The 22,764-nt window shown below is 35.3% G+C and overlaps 1 protein-coding gene across 5 annotated transcripts in view; it reads left to right on the top strand.

Moving 5' to 3' along the window:
- LOC123674247 (collagen alpha-1(XV) chain) overlaps positions 1-22,764 on the top strand; it is a 457,507-nt gene that overhangs the window by 194,144 nt on the left and 240,599 nt on the right. For all 5 annotated transcript variants that reach the window (XM_045609182.1, XM_045609184.1, XM_045609183.1 and 2 more), the window contains exons 3-4: positions 15,697-15,975; positions 17,638-17,903. In XM_045609182.1, coding sequence (XP_045465138.1) covers positions 15,697-15,975; positions 17,638-17,903 — 545 coding nt within the window. The remainder of the gene's footprint in view (positions 1-15,696; positions 15,976-17,637; positions 17,904-22,764) is intronic.

Below are 22,764 nucleotides of genomic sequence, written 5' to 3' on the forward strand. Positions count from 1 at the left end.
TTGGCTCTTGTGAAGGAGTGATCGCCAAGGTTGAAAACTAATTTGAAAGCAGAGACAAATCTTCCAACAGAAAAGTAAGAGGAGCTATGAAGTACATGTATCACCCTTGAAAGTTACTATGTGACTATAAAGTACTGGTACTGGTATTTTACAACAAAATAGAAGAATGTCTAATAGTAGATAAGTGATTGAATGGACCTTTTGTTTTTTTAACGGATGATGGTTTTGTAAGAATGTCTGGTACTTTTCTATCTTCGGGATGAATATCATCGCGACTCTATTATCTAAATTTCAAAATATGATTACACAAAACTGTGAGAACTTCAACGACGTTGTCGGGTAACCATTTCATAATCTTATTTGAGATAATATCGGGTCCAGTGGTATTTCTTCTTTTGAGTGGAGAAAAAATATTTGTAACTTTTCCTTGTTGGTTGGCTGTATGATGTCCTCTTGGTCGGTCGTTTTTTGTGAGATCGTGAGATCTTATCACGTATTTTGTCACTTCATTCATATGGTCTAGGTCTTCATCAGAAATGCATAGGCATAACAAGCTGTCAGAGAATGCTTCAGTTATCACATCATCTGTGTAGACAATTCTGTCAGTTGTTCCGTGGATTGGTGGGAGAAGCTTCTATTCTGATTTCAGACTATTCTTGTAAACTCTTCAAAGCTTTATATGCCATATGCAATTTCCAATAAGCTTAAGCATGTCTATTTCTCTGTTGACATTTTTCACTATTCCTAGGCTATCTTAGCTTTCTGATGAATAGTTGTGATATGTTCCTCTGAGGTCCATAACACAATTTAGGGTTTTTGCGTATTGAATGATTTTAGGTTGATGCCATTGGATTCTGGCTCGTCTATTCAATTCGGGATGCTTTTATAGTTCGAATCTCCTGCTGAAATCATAGGAGTGTTGCCCGAGGTAACCGCTTGAAGGTCTGTATCAAGTTGTGATCTACCAAATTTTTGCAACAATAAAAAGAAAAGTTGATATTACGATACCTGTTACTTTCAATTGTGACGGAGTCAGTGTTGTTAGTGTATAGGACAAGATTTTTCGCTTCGCATAGATCGCTGTTCCTCCTTTGTTTATGGTTGCACCGTCTAAACGATGCAGGTAAACATCTTTGATCCTGGGGTCCCTGAAGGATGGCTTCAGTTTTTTCTCGCATATCATGATGATATAGGGGTTCTCCTAAGAAGTGAACTCTTCTAGACACCATTCCAGAACGCGATTCGTGTAGCAATTGTCGTCGTTTACTTCTTAGCGCTTGGAAGGAATTTTTCTCATAGTTTCTTCATAGTTGTCTATTATTAGCTCGGATAACCAGTCCTGACGTCAAACACTTCTTGTGGGTAGAGCTAATTTTTTTTTGAGGGCATTATTCTTTCCCTTGGAGGTGAAAGCTGTTCTGGTATTTTGGGCTGCTAGTTGGGACTTACATGCTGTCGTCGAAATTTACTGGGGGTGTTTTTTTCTGTCGGAATTTGGAGCAATATCTGTAATTGAGGGGAAGCACTGCAATTGGCTCGCTTTGATGGTAAAGTCGCCGTCTTCTTACACTCTCTTGAGGAGTATTTGCCACACTTAATGCATCTGTGACAGTATCGAGTTTCGGTATTAGTTTGGATTTTCAACCGTACTCACTGAACCATAACTAACGGCATCTCATTTTTCTTTTTTTATTCTGAATTCTTGTATCCCAGTTCTTCGAGGTCTCCCAGAATCTCAGATTCCTGGAGTAGTAGTAGGCAGTCCCTTGATAACTACCTTCAATGATCGCTCCTCCTTAAGTAGATAGCTATAGAAGACAACTTTCACCTGAATGGAAATATTTTGATAAGCCATTATTATGGACATTATGTTCTATTCTCGAGAAGACTTTTAATTGGAATATTGATATCAAAATAACAGTTAAAATGTGAATAAAAATAAGATGTGATAAAAAAGCTTGCTTGGGATCGGAAAGGAGTGAGAATCGATGGGGCGTATCTCAATAATTTGAGATTTGCGGATGACATAGTACTGATAAGCACATACATCCATGAATTGAAATCGATGCTACACAACCTGAATGAAAAGTCAAAGGAAATAGGACTAAAGATGAATTTTGACAAAACGAAGATAATGAGCCATAGTCAGGAAGATATCACTATGGATAACATAAGAATATATATATTTGGGGCATATGATTAAAAATGAAAAAAAATTAACTATTGGAAATTGGGAGAAGAATAAGCTTAGCATGGGCAGCCTTCGGCAAACTGAGTTTCATCTTTAAGGACAACAATATTCCTCTACACTTAAAACGCAAAACCTACGACGCTGTATATTACCAGTGGCAACTTATGGTCTAGAAACTATGGCAATATCGAAAAAAGTGGCAGAACAACTGAGAGTAACTCAAAGGCTATGGAAAGGATTATGCTGGGTATAAGCTTGAGGGACAGAATTCCGAACACCGAAATACGAAAAAAGAATAGGGTAACTGACATCATGAGTAGAATAGCGAAACTTAAGTGACAGTGGGTGGCACATGTTACCAAGCAGAGTGGGTAGAGATGGTCACACAAAGTGACTTTTTGGACATCTCGAGAGACAAGAAGAAGCATGGAAAGACCGAGAAAAAGATGGATAGATGACATAGTCGATGTAGCCGGCAAGCAATGGATGAGAACAGCAAAAGACAGAGAAGCATGAAAAGAACTGGAAGACCCCTAGGTTCGACACTGGATGAAAGAGGGCTGAAGCTGAAGAAGAAGAACAGTTAAATATCTTGTGAAGTGCAGATGCTTCAGGAAAAAAACTTAAAAGAAAAATTTAATTTTGACATCCTGTATCTCGTGAACAAACCTTTGGCAGGCTCATGTTCAACACATTTTTCCCTTAAAATTACCCGAGGAATCTCCCTTTTTCGTTTGAACCATCCATTCATATCTCCAAAATGGAATGCATCATGTAAAGTCAATGAATGTCCCGAAAAAGAAGTTGATTATTTCTCTCAAAGGAAATCTCTGAAACTGAAAATGTACGACATATATCGATAAATTGATTTGTCACGATATCCAAGGAAACGAGTTTATTTGAAGGCTCTCGAGTACTGCTCGTAAAAAAACAATTAGGTGAGGGTGTAAAAGTATTCAATCTTGCTGTATTATACAGGGTGGCCATTTGAAAACGAAACAGACGAGATTACAGACGAAATAAAGTTTTTCGATAGAAATGCTCGGACAGGTCGATTTCTGTTTCGAGGGGGACAACTTAAGATGTAGGTTACGGACGCATAGCGCTTCAACCCTTGCTGCTACAACCCCCACCCCCAATTTTTGATAGGGAAGATGGGGTGAGTGATACCTCAATTTAAAGGTATTTTTATACTGATTTCAGCACAGTAATTGTTTTTTCATTTTATGCATTAGTTCTCGAAATATTCATGCGTTAGTTAGTTAGGAAGGAAGCCACATTCATGGTTGTTTTGAAGCTCAAAATGTCGAACACTACAAGTGCCATGAAAACACTACTTCATTTTCGAATACTTAGTTGAGAATATTTAGAGAACTAATGCATAAAATGAAAAAACAATCACTGTGCTGAAATTAGTATAAAAATACCTTTAAATTGAGGTATCACTCACCCCATCTTCCCTATTCAAAAATTGGGGGGGGGGGTTGGAGCAGCAAGGGTTGAAGCGCTATGCGTCCGTAAGCTCCATCTTAAGTTGTCCCCCTCGAAACAGAAATCGACCTGTCCGAGCATTTCTATCGAAAAACTTTATTTCGTCTGTAATCTCGTCTGTTTCGTTTTCAAATGGCCACCCTGTATGTGTCATAACCACGTTCCCGAGGATCGCTCACCAACATCACACTGGTTTTCCTGATATGACTACTGTCAAGTTTTTATTAGAAGACATTATACTTGAATTTCCTGTGATACGAAGCGGCGTTCATTAGATCACGGGAAAAACGACGAGAGCCAATTTCCACTTCAGCTCTCTGCGAATTGAACGGTGAAACGGAAATTCCGATTCATATCCTGGATTCGGACGAAGAACATCGAACATGTGAGGAACGACGGCGCGTCACACCGACTCTATGCTGACACGAAATCGCACTAAAAGTGACGTCTCCTACGAGAAATAAGTTATTTCACGGATGCCGAGCTACCGGATTAAACTGTTATAGCCGGATCATATTCGAGTTTAATCTCTTCAGAGCAGAGCCGAATTATAATACACGGAGGTACCGAAAATCTTCAGATGGGAACAACATAGGATTAGATCCTCTCGTTAGGAGATGTTTGGAAACGCTCAATTAAAACGGGAATTATGCAAAATTCCTGTTGATTTTTGGCGAATTTCGAATGGAATTGTCTGATATTAAAAGGGAATTTAGGTCTGAATTAATTATAACTATAATGTGAAAACTGTCGGAGGGTCTACCTCTCTTACATTTTTGGTCACACGTGGAGAATGAAATGTTCTTCGACAGTAACTATCATAAACATATTCAGTAAGGCACGGGCGTAGCCAGAGAAGGGTTTAGAGGGTTCGAACTTCCCCCGAAATGTGAAGATGTCAAAATTAATCAAAATAACAACCTGCATTTTTAAAAAGCAACTTGATGAAGAGCATCTCCATCTTTATGAAGAAGCTGAAGTATTGCTCGCATTTGAACCGCTCCAGTACTCCGGCGTCAGATATTTGTACATACTATAGAATAAATTCATTTTATCCATTTCTGAAGTATACCTGTAGGATCCAGTTATTATTCCCTGTAACGAATTGAGATGTTCAACCGGATGCTTGGAGACCTATTAGTTTCTTTCAGTGTCGAGGGCATGACAGTTTCAATCGATTTACAGGGAAAGAATTGTTATTGTATATAATGTAAAAAGGATGTGTAATTCTTCGGGGTATCGAAGAATGTGTCATGTCGGTTGTAAAACTTAAGAGATTTACTGGGGTTGGGAAAGTTCGAAGACAATACGGTCGTACCAAATGTGTTACATCTGTTTCTCAGGTTCTAGTCCTTCTAGAATATTCGATTTCCAGGAATCCGCGAAGATCTTTGGGGGCGGTACGGCAAAAGCCCTTATTGGACTAGGGGATGGTACCTTCCCCTAAGGGTGTGGTCAAACCGAGAGAAGGGAAGTCTATATTCGAGAGAGGGTAGTTCCAATCGGCAGAGAGGACAGTTCAGATTAAACCGAAGACGGGTACAGACGGTACAGTTCAACTTAAGTCGAAGTAAGAGTAAGTTCGGTCGGTCAACTTAAGACGTAAGACGAAAAGACGGTTCGCGGACTAGATTAAGACGAGTCGCGAACAAATTAAAGACGAGACGACCGAAAACTTGAAGTACGACGAAGACGTGATAAACGAGGACGTTTCGAGTAATTAAACTAGAGTTAAAGACGAAATTCAGTACCGTAGTGAGAAACTTGTAATTAAGACGTAATTAGGATCTTCTCAATACTGAGTTTGTACTGTATAATTGTGGCTTTGTAAATAGATGTAAATAATTTAAAAGAGTTTAATTATTACAAATCCAACAAAGTCACGGAGAAATAGACGAAAGGCCAGGTAATCGAATCATACCTCTAGACGATCGATTAACCAAGCCTACATACCTACACTAAACCAATTGACTTGAAAATTTACTATACATCGTAAAATTGTATGTGCACTATCTGGTGTGTTACAGTTCTGCAGTTGTCAAAGCATAACCTGAAATGTGGAAACCAGCTATGTCGATCATCTCTTGACTCTTTTACTTGAAAATCTGCTGTGAAATGCTTGGAATAGTGCAAAGAAAACCTTCATTCAAATATTGCTGCAAATATTTTCTACAGAACCTACTTGCTACCCCAGATAATATTTTCTCAAATCTAAGGAGACTAAAAGAAATAACTTAAGAAATACAACGACTAGGAACAGACTGAACGGATTGGCTCTCATGAATATTCAATATGGAATAGAATGAATATGAATTACTGCCGATTAAGTGGTGGATATATTGAAGAAGATAAACAGAAGACTTATTTTATGTGTTACTAAAATCAAATATGTTTTCTTGTTTTTTTATATGGTTGAATATATTTTTCAAAATCGATATGATTTTTCGGTTATGCACTTGTATTCGTTTTATTTTCTTGAACCAGTGTCGTATCCAGAGATTTAGTTAAATATTTTTATATTATAAATTTAATTATAAATATTCATTCAGTTGGCCCACTATAAACACTTGTCTCTCAGAATCTGTATTTACTGTGTATTTCAAATATGATTGCTAGTATAGTTCTTCCGATCCTACATGAACTACTTCATGAAACATTTATCTAGATGTTCGTTCGATTTCATGCCGCAACCATGGGCATACGGTTCTTAAACCCTAGAGTTTCAAATAATATTTAATATTTCGATCGCAAAATATTCATCTTCATTTTTTTAGCATTTGCCATGAAAACGAAATTTTGCCAAACATTATCGTCGAATTATCGAAAACCCCTCTCATTTTCTCGATGACTGTAGATCCTTTTTCGGTGTTTGATCACACTTTCTCAAACGACTCTTAAGAACTCCCTAAAAAACAGGTCTATTGATGAGATGTGGAAAATAAGCAACTCATACCAATAAGAGCGACCAAATCGTCACGCGGTAGCACTGGTAATATTTCGAGCAATAAAAGTGACCAAATCGAGACATACCATTCGAACTAGCATACTAGAATTCATTCAACCTCAATATAATTCTGGGATCTTAGATAACCCTTGTGTTTTATAAATATTCTGGCATACTTTGACTTCGAATTTACTACATCCAAATAAAAAAAAAAATAATATCAACGAATTAATACTGAATAAATCCTCGTTTCATTAATTCCCCTACGGACCGCAATGATTTATGCGAATCATAAAAATATGATTAAGAAGTGAGAGGTAGATAGAAAATAAACTAATTATGACGGAACGTGGACCATTTTAGCCAATAGAAATGAACAAATCTAAACATTTTGGTTCCAGAGACGATCCGCTTAATATCAGGTTTTATTTTTGAAGTACTGTGTAGCAATGGATCCACTGGTCACAAATGAATATCCGGAAACCTGAACAACCCTTGTTTGTTCGAAATATTCAGATTTTGGATATCTATACAAGTCCTTCAGTTCTTTTGCTAGAAATTAGTGAAACTGAATTAAGTTCATTCTTATAATATTCCACAAAGAAAAACGTATTGAAGTTTTACTTTATTTCAGAGTTATCACAAAAAATAATTCGATTGTTTTTCGTTCATAATAAATAATGAGAACATTTTATTTCGAATTATTCGCATTACGCCTTCAGTTCTTCCCACAAATTATAATTATTCATCCTCTAGGATTATCAAGTTAACATTTCAACTAAGTCCGGTTGATTTATATCTCAAATACGAAAAAATATAACTTTTGCACAGAGATTATTTAAATTGCTGACGGATACGGAATAAAAGTGTCAAGTTCACGAATTTTCTCGGTAATTATGTTTCCGAGATGCCTCTTTCTGAGAAGACACAATTCGTTGTCTCTATTAATTCTGCTTTATACGAAATGGAGTAAACTGAATGAAATTGTTGAATTCATGTTGATCGCGTTACAAGAACCAGAGGTATTTCAAGGAGAAGAACGAGAAAAAAACTCCTAAATTTATAGTGAATACAAAACTGAAGTATCAATTTGTATAATAAAATTTTCAAGCTCCTAGCAAAATTTTAAACGGTTCATTTTCAATTCCAACAGCATATTGGAAAAGAAATACTAATATTCCAGTTGCGAGTGCATAGATTAAAAAGTTCGAACTATTTGTGAAATTTTGTTATGGTGCCTCCTTCAAAAGTTAAGACCATGGAGAATTGAAGCAATATCTCGAAGAAAAAGTAATTTTTCATTGACAAAAGAACTAGCTCAGATGTTGTTTCAAGCTTAGTGTAAAATTTATGTTGTTAGTGTCTTCAGAGACATGAGAAAGGCACTGACATGAAAAACATGAGCTTCTGAGCACTCATTCAGTTGCACCCTTGGTTATACATATATACAGTTCTGAGGGACCCAAGGTTTCTATTGGTGCAAGGATGGACAAACGCTCCTGACATCAGTGGTTTCCTCATTCCTTAATGGATGCGGAAATATGTATTTTTTTTACTTCATAGACAAAAAATTTCATGAGGTGTTCTCATTATTGTAACTCGTATATCTTTCTCTTCTTTAGGTGCCGTCTTCTAGCGGAGGATGGCGATGATTTCTGCAAAAAATTTTCCCTAGATTGTGTCTTACTTATCAGTATTTTAAAATTTAGGCCAGTCCACTGTTTTATGTTCCCCAACCATGTCTTCTGTAACATCTGTTGTCCACTCGTACTCAATCCTCTTGTTTTTCATAGAGAAGCGTAAGATTCCAATATTCATTGTGTATTACCTTTTATCAAAATGTGTAAGAACGATATGTTACGATTTTCATGAGAAATTCAGAGGTTTTGGTGTTTTCACACTTCTACCAGAAATAACTCATCTTCACATAATCTTCCGTGTTCACTGAGTAAATGAGAGAACATAGCGCAGTATTTCTTTTCGGTATCTGGTTCCTGAAAGCGTGTGACACTCCAGTTGGGGAGAAACCTCTAAACCGTTGATAGACACGAGATATCCTCGTCATGTTGGCTGAGCAGGTTCATGCGTTCTTGGTTTTATTGTCCCAAGTTTATTTCTTGCGGCTTATATATATGCATGCTGATATGGTGTGGTTTCCATATTTGCACACCGGTTGATGCTACGTCTACATGTAGTCTGTGTTCCACAGGGAAGCCTCTAACGAACCCTGCCAAATTCGCGAAAACTTGCTGTGTCAGCTCATGTTCAAAGTTAGTTCTTCTGTATATACGCAACGTGATTCGGATCATGAAATTTTGTCGTAATTGCTTAGGTGATTATATTGTTGGAAGTTCATTACGCAAAACTCAACCGACAAACATTTGGATTACGTTCAGCGGTGAGAGATGTCTTAATTATGAAGCTCATGGGTCGGGGTTAAAAGGAAACAAAACTTTCAGGTTCACGCCAGCAGAGGATAGCACAAAATCTATTTCTTAAGATCAACACCTTGCTTAAGTAACGAAATAGTATATTTCAAAACAAGTTGCAGAATAGGCTCATTCAAGAATGAGTGTTGGAATTGCCTTCTGCAACGAGTATTAGACGATATTTTCTCTATTTCAGTCAAGTTTTGTGAAATATTGTCGAAATTCAATGAAAAAATCAGATTATCCATCTAAGTGACTTTTTTGTTGTATCTTGGCAGTTGATGTGACTGTTACGAAAATTGACAGATTACGGAGTTTCAATTTAAATCGTACGTTTCGAATTTTCAAATAATTTATAATTACGCATTAAATTTGTGAATTATTTTTGACGAAATCGATTTTACACCAAAAGAATTAAGATAAATTGCGAATAATGCCGCAAATCATTCCACTAAATCCAAATTATATTATATTGACAATAATTGACGTGTGTTGAATATTGTGAGGATTGGAAGTCTGTGTAGACAACCACAAAACGGAAAATATAACTGAAAACAGTGCTGTAATGAGTTCATTACAGCACTGTTTTCAGAACTGTAATGAACTCATTACGATACTGAAATAGAGAAAGTATTCTTATAATATTCATTCGTTTGTCAATTCAAATAAAAGCTTGGACATTCCATAATTTTGGAACTATTTTAAATAAGTCCACCATATGAAAACTTTTCTATTTATGTGTTCTCTGAAACTTTTTCAATTTCATGAATAAACGGTGTATAGCTTTTCAATAATATCTGTTGGAGTTTAATCGAGGAATGTTTGGATTTTGCAGATATCGATCTGATTTCAGTTCAATATGGTTTCCTGAATATGAATCTGAAATCAAAACGCAGATAGTTTTCATGCTTTGACCGTTATAATGAATTTCTGGAAATGAGAAGGAACAAGTAAACGACTCTTCATTTTCAATCATACCCACGCAAATACACAAATATTTGTCTGAAAATTTCCATGATTGGGGGATTTGAAGGAATTTAGATACAACATTTTGGCGAAACCTCTCTCGAGTTGCAATCAATTTCAGTAGGTAGTTTTCCATAACGGGTGATTTTTTCGAATTGATTTATCGAAAATCTAGAAAAGGAAACATATTACGGCAAAATGTTTCTGATAAAAGGTTCTTGGTTTTGAGAGAGAAGTTTACTTAATCCAGAACCTCTTTCATTTTATACCTTTATGTGGGAGGTACGTTGGTAAACTTTGGAATTTCAAATGAAAACACCTACCTGTTTTTATCGCAGATTCGTATGCTAGGGCAAGAGTTTTGTGCGAGCAATTTTGTTGATTCATCAAAGATATGGCTCTGTAATCGAATGTGAATTTTCCGTCTGAATGACCTCAATATATACGTTCCATGCAATCTTCAAGAAATTTTATACCAAGCTGAAAACTGCTATCTTTCTACTAGCGTGCGCTTTCAATTCTTCAACTCACATGCATTTTGGGTCACAAAGAGTCACTTTTCCACACAGTGCGGGAAAAACCTCTGCTAATTCTTTTCCGCATGCATATTATGCGTGCGGGAAAGAAATAGCAGTGGATTTTTCCAAACGCAAATATTAAAGAAAAAATTAATTCGAATTTTATAAAATCAAATTGAATTAAATAATGTGTTCACAGCTCAGATGTTGAATTTAAAAAATTCTTTAGTGAATGACCAAAGTTATATGATATCAAGCTATATAAAAAAGATCTTCGAACAAAGTATTGGAATTCCATTTACAGTTTATTTATTTTCTATTTGAAATTAAGTATTTTTATTTCTGTTTTTTGTTCTTCAATAGATTAACAAAAAATATAATAAATACTAATTCCTCTATAGAATTTTTGCTGAGTATTTAATCGAAAACTTTATTCAGATGAGTAAATTCAAGAATTTCTTCAGCTCTTGACCACTACTACTACTACTACTGTACTAACAGAATGCAAAAAAAAAATTAAATTCACAAATAAAAATAATTCGATGCAAAAATGCTTTTAGTGAATGAATCAAAGCTGTTATGGGCAAAATACTCTTTTGTCTATGTAGGTAATTCAATAGTGAATAGTATAAAAGCATTTCATTTCAATAACAGATGAAAGATAACTAACTTGATTGTACTACAAATTGTATCTATATTTTTCATACAAGTTCAATGAACCATTCATGTCTTGAACAGTCTCAATAAATAGTGACTTAAAAAAGTAATTTACACATCGGCTGATAAATTGCTTCCAATTTTGAAATTTACAGTACAACTGTGATGTTGAAATTCTTCTTATACTTCTTATACTTCTTATACTTCTTATACATTCTTTAAATTTTATTTCTGTCTTATTATGATATGGCTCTTCCATCCACTTAGCAACACTATTTAAATGTATCAACCAGTTTTTTCTGTTTTCTTCACCAGTTTAGCTACCTTAGTTAAAATGATCCATAAGAGTTATATAAATTGAATTTTGCAAACAGGTTGGTATCCAGTTTCCATCAAGAATGCAACAATTTTTGAAGAGCCTTTGGAGGAAAGGAATATGTATATTTTAATGATCTTCAATAGGATATTTTATGGGCAATTGTTAAATGAATTGATATCTCTTCATTGGATTTCCTTGAAATGTGATAGCATTCCAATAAATTTTTTCATTATAGATCTGAATTCCGATTTATGAAACCATGACTAATATAAACTGATAATTTCTATGATGGATCAAGTGAGATTTTGTAACCAGAAATGAAGCCGAGACAAGACGTTCAATATCAATAATTCCTTAATGGTCTATACTTGAATATCGAACAGCACCATGGATTCGTCATCGTGACGAAATGAGCTATCTATTCGGGTAATAGCTCAAAAATAGATTCACCGAAAGAAACAAATACGAACAAACCTCCATTTTAAATGAACAATGAAACAAATTAAAAATAAATAATATTTGAATACAACGCATGAACTCGTGGAGCATGTGAAAATAAACAGAAAAAAAGAGCAGCGGATAATTCAGTACAGACTAGTCATTATTTTCACATGGCTCGTTGGTCTGGCAAAATATATAGGTAGTGTTGCTTCAACCTGATTGTCTTTTCGATGTAGAGATCTGGAAAATAATTCATTCTTGGTAAAAAACCGGCTCCGTCCTCTCTGCATTTCGTTTCGTAACGTTTTATTTTCGCACCGTTGAGAATTGGGTTTTTGAATGAGAACACCGCCTACTTGTCTGGTGGCGTATGAAGAAAATTAAATAAGGGGGATGCTGGTTTCGTGTAATATCGCAGCAATAATATTTTCTTGGGTTCCGTGTGGGATCGAATGAAGTATCCCGGATGATAAAAATGAACGCTTTTTCCACAGATTTTTCTTAACTGATGTGACAGAAATTTCAAAGCAACTACAGTTTCTTCTTATGAGAAATCTAGCATTGCTGATGTTATTTCAATGGAGGACAACATAGATTTTTAAGTGCTTGTTCTTCGTTCGTCACGATGACGGTAATTTACGAATTTTGAGTTCAGTATGGTTTCAAACCATGAAGTTTGACTGAAAGATGATGAAACCCCAAATTCGATTCTAGTCAGTTGAACGATTAACTTTCGAATGAAAGGATTTAAAAATTTTCAGAATAGGTTAACTCTACATATAGCATAGTAAGAACAATTGAGCTTCTCACATATGTAGTCGATATGCGTGTTGCGTATCAAGTGGAAATCCACGTTGATGCTGGGAAACTTTCAATGCCTCGCTGAAAAAAAAGTTGTAATGTGAATGAAGAATAACTTGTTTACATTCGTTATTCTTTAAAGTGAAGTAAAGATGTTGAGTCTTATCGAAGTTCCTGAATGAATCCCGATAAAATTCGAATAATACTGCTCAATGAATTACTGCACCAACTGCCAACACAGCTCCTGCAAGCTATCAAAGGTACGATCAGTAACCAATATCGAAATGTCATCGGCAAACAATATTATTCGTATCATCATTGCTAATTAAATAGAGTTAGAAAAATTCATCAAATCAGCTATCAATTGTCTAAAATTAACAGATAAATTATTTATGAATAATATGAACAAAAACCGCCCAAAAACAGGACCTTGAGGAACTCCAAGATTCACTAAATAACCTCAGAACCAATAAAGAGTTACTCCTGAAGCCCAAATATCTTTCAATACTCACCTGAAGAAGTCATGTTATGACGAAACAATTGTCGTTGAAATAAAAAATATTGGCAGTAGAGTAGGAGTTATTTAGATTCAAAATTTAAGACCGATTATGAGCTTTTGTCAAGTAATGACAATCCAATATAATAAGAAAATAATGTCAATTCGATTTGTCACCATCATTAAACAGTCCATCATTTCAGTTCATATTGGACAAATATTACAATCTGGGATTCAGGGAACTGTCCCACGATTGATCTGAAGTTATATCAGTGGTATAGTATATCCAAAGTCACTTGGAGGAAACTGAATATTTCGATTATACAAGGGTTGTCCAAGTTTCCAGAAATTCCTTTGGGACCTATGTAGTTATTACCTAACAATACTTTCAAATAAACCCTGATATTTAGCGGATCGCGGTATCCACTTCAAGGGGACATCTATGGCCAAGCGTTTTTATATACTAGTTCAAGTGACTTTGGATATACTATACAGTTGTGTCTGTGAATGTAAACAATTTTTCTCCAGTGAGCACAATCTGTAATTGGTGGTTCCTCAGGGCTCTGTATTGGGGCTGAATTTAAGGAAGTTATAAAAAAATTCTATTATCGAAAAGACGTTACCAAGCTTCTAAGAGCAATCTTATTCGCTGATTATTCTCATTAGCACTTTGTATGATCTCTTAGTTCGATGCTTTGTTCAATGGTGCAATCTTAATGCTATTATGATGAATGTAAATAAAACGGGGTGCATATATTTCTCATTATCTAATAATGATAATAAGTTAACAAATCGACAATCGATAATGTCCTCTGATCAAGGCAATGGACAAAGTTCCTTGGTAGTCAAATCGGTAGGTATTTGAGGTGGTACAACCATGTTGATGCGGTTCGTAAAAGAACTCTCATATTAGGCATTATAGTTTAATATATCTCATATTATGCATTATAGTTTAATATATCTCATATTATGCATTATAGTTTAATATACAGCCAACTTTCATTTAACATCTTACTCTGGAAATATTCCTCTGAAGTTGGTAGATAATTCAAAACAGGATGTTCAACGTAGCTCTGTGGTCCTCTTATAGACCTATATTCTCAACAAAAAAAACTGCTTCCGCAGTTTTTCTCCGGAATTCGAGGCTTTATTTAAAAAATTGGCTATACATCCATGATAAGTATTGTCCATCGCTGGCCACTACTTTCTCCCATCGCCCGTTGAAAAAACTGACCTTCTTTTGAAGCAATCCACGAATCGATCCAATTTTTACTTCTTCATAAGACTAGACAGCTAGGCCTTGTGCCATTGATTGAAGTATTAGTCGAGGGAGCAACGTCTGGAGAATACGGCGGGTGGGGTTGTACTACCGATTTCAACGTTTGCAAGTATATCTTGACCACTTTCGCAACATGGGGTCGAGCATTGTCATGCTGTAAAATCACATCATGTTGTATTGCGAGCGATTCTCTTTCAATGCTCAGCTCAAGCGTTAATTTCGCCTGTGGTGGTTTCAGTCAGTTTCAAAAATTCATAATACACTACGACGAGCTGGTCCCTACTGAACATTACCTTGAAACCATAAATATTCGGTTTGGTCCTCGACGTGGAAGCATAGCTGGGATATCCCCATGATTTTCTGTGATTGGGATTATCGTAATTAACCCATTTTTTATTTCCAGTCACAATGCGATGCATAAATGCCTTCCGTATTTGCCTTACAAGCAGCTGTTCACAAGCAAACAAACATCGTTCATTATCTCTCGGCTTCAACTCGTACGGCACCCAATTTCCTTGTTTCTGAATCATTCCCATGACTTTCAGGCTTTTTGAAATGGCTTTTTGCGTCACTCTCAATGATCCTGCCAATTCTTGTTGCGTTTGACACGAGTTTTGATCAAGTAATGCCTTCAATTCAGCTTCTTCGAAAACTTTCTCTCTTCCACTGCCATTCTGGTCTTGGACGTCAAAACCACCGTTCTTGAAGCGTTGAAACCACTCTCCGCACGTTGTTTCATTAATGGCGGCCTGAACATAGGTATTTCAGAGCATTCGATGAGCCTCAGCCGCAGATTTCTTCATATTAAAGCAGAAAATAAAAATCTAATGCAAATGACGTTAATTTGAAGTTCGAAATGTAAGCAGAATATTAGAGAGTATAAAAACTCCAATCTATCATCTTCCACAATAAATATCATTAGGTTTGAGGAAGTAGTTAAGGCTTTCAAACAGATGTGTTTCTACAGTGTGAATGAGTATTTTTCGATTGATTTATAATATGTCCCTATCATTTTTTTCATGACTTCTCTTACATACGTACCTACATGGTTTTGTCTATGAAATTACTATTATTAACATTTTTCAAGCTTAAAAATCAATTTTTTCGATCATTTTCATCAATTCATTTTCTAAGCATATATAATATCTGACGTATTATCTTCAGTTTCAGAATACGATCTTCTACAAGCTGTTGAAATCCCCTTCCCAGACCAGAAAAACCAGTATATCGACAATGATGGTCACGACAGATTTCCAGCGTTCGGTTTCAGGACCGGCAGTAATGTAAGGGTTGCTTTTCGACAGATACTTCCGGAGAGGATGCCAACAGAGTTCGCTATTTGGATCAGCGCGAAGATGAAATCCAGGAGAGGAGGATTCCTGTTCGCTGTTATGAACCCCTATGAGACGGTGGTACAGCTTGGCGTCAAAATATCCCCTGAGGGTGAGTTGAAATATGCGGGAAAAATTGGTGAATTTTGAATAATAATGTGAGATGCTAGAGGAAGCCTCCTCTATTCTTCCTATAAAATCCTCATATTTGACACATGACGGCTGTTGGAAAATTTATAGCGACTATTTTCATCGTCTTAATTCTCACCAATCACAAACGCTCAATTTTGAATTACAGGTTTCTAGATACAAAACTGTGTGACAGCACTTGTCAGCAATCAACGACGTAGTTTTAAAATTTTCATTTGATCTGTCAAAAATTGACGACTTTCGATTCAACCATGACATTGACAAATATAACAGACAAAAATCACAATGAAATGGAAGAAGATTCAACAGAAGTGACTAAAGAAGACATTGAAGAAGTTATCAAAACATTATGAAATGGAAGAAGATTCAACCGAAGTGACTAAAGAAGAAATTGAAGAAGTTATCAAAACATTGAAAAATAGAAAAGCACCCGGAATAGACGGAATACTCAATCAAGCAATTAAAAGGGAGAAGCTCGATATGAAATCGTTGAAATAGCCAGATTCATACTAAAAACAGGATATTATCCAAACAAATGGAAAACGGCGAATACAATATTAATTTGGAAGAAAGGAAAAGACAAAAAAGATCCAACGAATTATCGACCCATAAGCCTATTATCGGCAATTAGTAAAGTGGTAGAGAAATTAATCCACAGAAGACTGACAGATTTCATAGAAGAAAAGAAAATAATCCCAGATCTCCAGTTTGGGTTTCGTAAAGATCATTCAACGATTCAACTGGTACGGATAACGGAAAATATTAAGGAGCAAATGAACCTCTCTACAGATACCGGTGCAATTTTCTTGGATATAGAAAAGGCATTTGATAAAATGTGGCATCAGGGTCTGATTTACAAAATGAAGTTGATGAAATTTCCAATCAAACTTACGAGATTGATACAATCGTACCTGGCAAATAGAAAATTTAGGGTGAATATCGATAGTACCAGGTCAACGATTAGAGAAATAGAAGCCGGAGTTCCCCAAGGATCGGTGATAGGACCGCTGCTCTTCAACTTATACATGGCAGACAAACCGAAAATAAATAGATGCAAGATAGCCCAGTTTGCAGATGACACTGCCATATACTATCTCAGTAGAATGTGGAAAAATGTACATCTCTCAACACCTGAGTCAAGATTTGCATAGCGCTGTAAAGCTGACGGAACTGTTTTTTCATCGATTTATATCCACTGATGATATCTTTTATATCTTTCTGGTGTCGTAGAAAAACCAAAGTTTACAATATTTCGAAGGTGAAAAATAAAATTTATCGGAATGAGTCATCGTTCTATAAAACCTACAAGAAACATATTGAGACTATGATAAATTGTTAGAAGCAATAGAAACTGAATTGAAATAGCCAAACTGAGAGTCGCGAATATTTCTGCATACCACGATTCTTTTCATGCGAATTGAACAATTCAACCGCTGAAAATAAACATTGAGAATAGTCGTATAGGAAGACATGCCGCAAAACCCGCTACCCGAATCGAATTACCCTTGTAAGACGTCCAATATAAGCGCAGTTATCCCATCCCAACTTGGACATATCGTCGCAATTCCGACCCTCTACAATCCCAAAACGCTCCCAATCATCTCGATTTTTTTTCCTTTCGCAGGATTCACGAACACCGTAATATCGCTCTTCTACTCGAATGCCTCGTCCATCAACTCTCATGCGATCGCCAACTTCAGCCTGCCCAGATTCCACGGCAAATGGGCCAGATTTGCATTCCGGGTGTCCACGGATAATGTGACCCTCTTCTTCAATTGCAACGAAGTACAATCGGTCAGCGTCAAGAGGGAGCCAGTGGGACTGCAATTCGACTCGGCCTCGACCCTCTACATCGCACAGGCCGGCCCGAACCTCAGCGAACCCTTCGAGGTAAGTGCTTTATGTACGTTTAAATGCCGTCATAATATTTTCATTAGACGTTAGTCCGGTAGCTGTTTGCATCTAGCAGAGGACCGTGTGATCCGGGCTGAATGCGGCGGTCTTTTTGTCTAGGTCGCCGGAATCACTCGGATGCGGATGGAAAGGGTTCTTGCAGAATTTCAAAGCAGCTCATTATTCGTGTTCGCACGGTTTTTATTAGGATGACGTAAAAGTTCGAATAATTTTCTATGCGAGAGTGTGGAAATTTATTGCGACTAGTTCAATTATTATATTAATGAGGAAATGTATGAACGAATGTTTCTGGTTTTCCAACTGACGATTCGCCTGCAACTATTTAGACATTATCTTGAACAAAGATGGCTTCTTTACAGTGGATTGATGTTATTTATTTTAAGCAATGTGACAACGCTTGTTCCATAAACTCACATCCTATATCCTCATCACTCAATCCAATCTATAAAATTTTTTATAGTATTGCATTCTAACAATTTTTCTCTGGTATCCTTTGGATGCCATTCTATACTAGGTGTTTCATTAGTAAACTGAAAAACTTGAACAGTGCATGGAGGACCCCGGAATGGTTCTAGATATACCCCATTTATTGGGTCTGACTGCCTCGGTTACGGAGATCAGGATGGTTTATGAATTTTGCCCATTTCTTAACGAGGTCGTAACAAGCGAACCACACAGTATATTTTCTTCATATTCGACACAAATCTTACTTATTTAAAGCTCAAATGAATCACTTAATGATCACAAGGAAAATTCCGGTCTGGATCAACAAAAAATTATGAAATGATTCTATCCTTGAAACAACATTTTGGAATTTGAGAACCCTCTTTTGGATTTGAGAAGAGCACGAATAAATAAAAGACAGATCGAGAAATTTCCGCGCAGACAATTTTGCTGCACCAATTTTCAACTCGAAAGTGGAGTTTTCGGGAAATTGAATATCAAAAAGTGGATATAAGTCACTTTTGTTATTGAATTCATTTGAATAATCGATTTCCTTGTTATTTTGAAAATTACCAACTATTAAAAATATACAAAATTCCCTTTTCCATAACTTGAGACCAACCCATTGTGTAGATACCAGGAAAATAGAGAGGAAAATACAACTACATACTTGTAATTAATAGGAAAAAATTGGCAATTGGCGAACTCTATGTACATAATTCACAATTGAATACTCTTAAATTTTACTGAAATGAATGAGTATAATTAGATCGATTTTATTTTAATTTAATTAATTTAATTTTTAATTAGTTGAATAGAACAAAAAGATACAAAAACTACATGAACTGTTCAAAACACTACATTTTGGTTAATTCATATTTCTGATCGTTTGAGATTATTTCGAGCTGACTTGCGAATTACATTGGGGTTGTTTTTCCCTGCTAACTTCTTGTATTCTTGAAATTAGCTGATCCCAGATATGTATTTCAGTAGAATATACCATTACCACAGGTTTTAGAAGAAATAATGAGCTATGGGATTAAATTCAGGTCATCTGGAAGGCCAGTTGTCTCTAACGATGAGCCTATAACGATCTCATTCTTTTCATTTATTGCGATAAAATATTCAAGCGATCAATTTCGAATTATGAACATAGAGTTCGCCAATTTTTCTTCTTTTAATTACAAGTAGGTTTATTTTCCTGGTAATTACAGAATGGATTGGTCTGAAGTTACGGAAAAGATAAGCTCATGTATTTAATAATGAATAAATAACAATAAAATCGATAGTTTCAATAATTTATTACCGAAAGTGGTAACCAATTTCTCGAAAACTTCAGTTTCATGTTAAAAATTGGTACACGAAATTTTTACTGTGAGCATCAAGTGATTCATTTAAGCTGCGAATAAGGAAGATGTGTGCCAAATATGAAGAAAATATACTGAATGGTTCGCTTGTTGAGACCTCGAAAAGAAATGAGCAATATCCATGAATTACCCTGTATCTCGGTAACCAAGGCAGTCAGACCCAATCAATGGGGTATATCTAGAACAACATAAGTGTCCTCTATTCATTGTTTTTCCGTTTACAAATGAAACACCCTATATGCAGAATATTTCACCATTGACACTATTACGATTGAGTGCTGAAATTTCTGATTTTTTTTTCGATACATTATCATCAGTCTCCATTAGAGCTACATTCTCAAATTGTTTGGAAATACGTAGGGAGCACCAAAATAGTGTGAATGACCAAACAATTTTTTTTGCCTATGGAACACCTTCTTTTTCATTGCATGGAATAAATGAACCCAAGTTTGTTCCAAGTTTCATGCTTGAAACTTATCATTTTTGGAATATTTTGATTTTTCATAAATTGGAAGTTCTTTGGAAAAACCTAATAGTAATAAGTACTGCCTTTTTGATTATCAGTGAGATATTCACTGGGTGTTCAAAAAACGACGATTTATTGATGACTCATTAAAGCGTTGATTTCGGGCTTATTCTAAATGGCTCACCCCATATTTTATTATCTCATTCTGTACAGAATTTTTCGAAGATAATATAATTTGCTACCCAATAAAAAATAAAATATAAGGTGTACCATTTATAATGAGCCTGATATCAACCTTGGAGATCTCAATGTTCATCAAAAAGTCAAAACTTATTTCATTTTTCTATTCCTCATTGAAAATGACGTTCGAATAAATCTTTCTCTAATTCTGTGGTTATTCCGTTCATTCCTCCACATCTTGTAGAACAAAATCGTGCGAGAATATATCAGAAACGCACAGTTTTCATGGTTATATTTCATTATTATATGTTGGTACTCCGAACTTTCCGCCACGGCTTTATCTGTCAATTCATCAATCGGCCTTAAATAAATCAGTTCTGTCAACCAACATTTTTCAATGCAAAAATCACTAAAATATATTTATGGAAATATTTCATTAATTTCAATGAAAATGCAATGAATTAGAGAAAATAATGTATAATACTCGTACAGAAGGCTCATTCTTCCACTCGTTAATTCCAGTTGAATTTTGAACTCGTGGAAGAATATCAATGCCTTCTGCACTTGTATTATAAATAACTATTTTATCTCAGAGTAATCAGTTCTTACGAAAGACCCTTCAATTTATGAAAAGCCTCAAAAACGGTAAATTCCAAGAATATGAAACTTTGAACGAATTGGGGGCAATTCATTCCATGCAATCTGAAAATTCAATCAATGTCTGGTCATTTATACTTTTTTGGTACATTCTATGTGTTTCCAAAAATTTGAGAATGTAACTCTAATGGAGCCTGACGATACTGTGTCGAAAAAATTGAAAAATTTTGCGCTTAATTGAAATAGTGCGACGTCAATGGTGGAACATCCTGTATTCGAATACATGTATGTCTATTTCCAATGAAGCGGGCTCAAGCCATTTTCGCAGATTGAATTGCACAATCTACCAGTTTGAGCGTGTAAGCAGGCTCTTGGAGATAGAAAATCTTATTGAACTGACACAATTTCTTCTTAAAAAGTTAAATCCATTATCAGATTTACGTAAACTTACGACTCATATGAAATAAAGCTTATTATTAAAGTATCATGAATATGAGAAGCTATTCAACAAATATTTACAAATATTCTGCAAGAATCTTTTCCACTACTGAATGTCAAAAGTAATTTTTCAATTAACAGTATTTTGAAGTACATTCCTTGATTACTAGGACATAAAATTCTCAATATGAAGGCCTTTTTAGTATAATCAAACTAAAATATCATTTCAGCTAAAACATATGATATATCATGATAATTGGCAGATTTAAATTCAGAGAGGTTACGGTACCTCTTTGATTGGGCCATAGAGTTGATATTCTCAATGGTCCACTTCGGTAATAAGGGAGAAAAATGATTCGCTCATTAAGCCTCTCGCATTAAAAAAAATTAATAATTATGGATATAACCCACGCACCCTTGCAGAAATGTAACCGAAACAAGGGGAGCAAAGGATAAGCAAAATAAATTATGTAACATTTTCACATCCTGCTGGAAATTTTTCCCATGGTACAATATGCAACGATTACATGAAATATCGCTTCCTGCGAGGCCAGAATGATTATTTATTTTCGCGTTCGCTTTCTGCGTTCCATATTCTTTACATTCGTCTCTTTATATGGCCAGTAAAATTTTTCACACTGCGAGTAACAACAAAACGATGTAAACAGGCTTGAATTGCATGTTTTCTGCTTACTGAGAAAGGTCTGTATGAGTTTTCAGGAATGTACTTCACTGGCTGTTGTTTAATTATAATAATATAATGTTCATTTACTATAAACATAAAATATTTTTTAATTATGAAAATATGCATGTTACTATTAAGTGTACACTCCTGCCGTCACCTGCCAGCGAAAAAACTATGAAAATTTCTTCTTTTTTCTTCAATATTTATGTTGTAAACTTTTGTGATAAATCCTTTAACCATAATATATTGACGTTAATTGACGTTTTAATAAATGATTTATACTGGAAATTCTAAGAACTATAAGGTAAGTCGTCTTAAAATGTTAAAATTTTCAATTACCCAATTTTCGCAGGTCTCTAAGATTTGCTAAATGATATACCGGTGGATCATCCCCGACTCGGATCTCAATATGAAGGAGTAAATGAAGATATGTTGAAAATCTGTTTTATGGTGTATATAGGGTAGTCGAAAGCACAATTTGAAATAATATTGAGATATACTGTTCGAAAAGAAAGATATATACCAAAGTTACACTTTTTTTCATTGTAACACCTTGTATATGAACACAAAAATAGAATCTCAAGCTCAAATAATGAGGAGTTTCCTCAAACCACTTTTTCCTTAGAAGTACAATTCACGATAAAATAGCTAAAACTAGAA

The sequence above is a fragment of the Harmonia axyridis genome, chromosome 2 (genome assembly GCF_914767665.1).
Source record: "Harmonia axyridis chromosome 2, icHarAxyr1.1, whole genome shotgun sequence".
Taxonomy (NCBI): domain Eukaryota; kingdom Metazoa; phylum Arthropoda; class Insecta; order Coleoptera; family Coccinellidae; genus Harmonia; species Harmonia axyridis.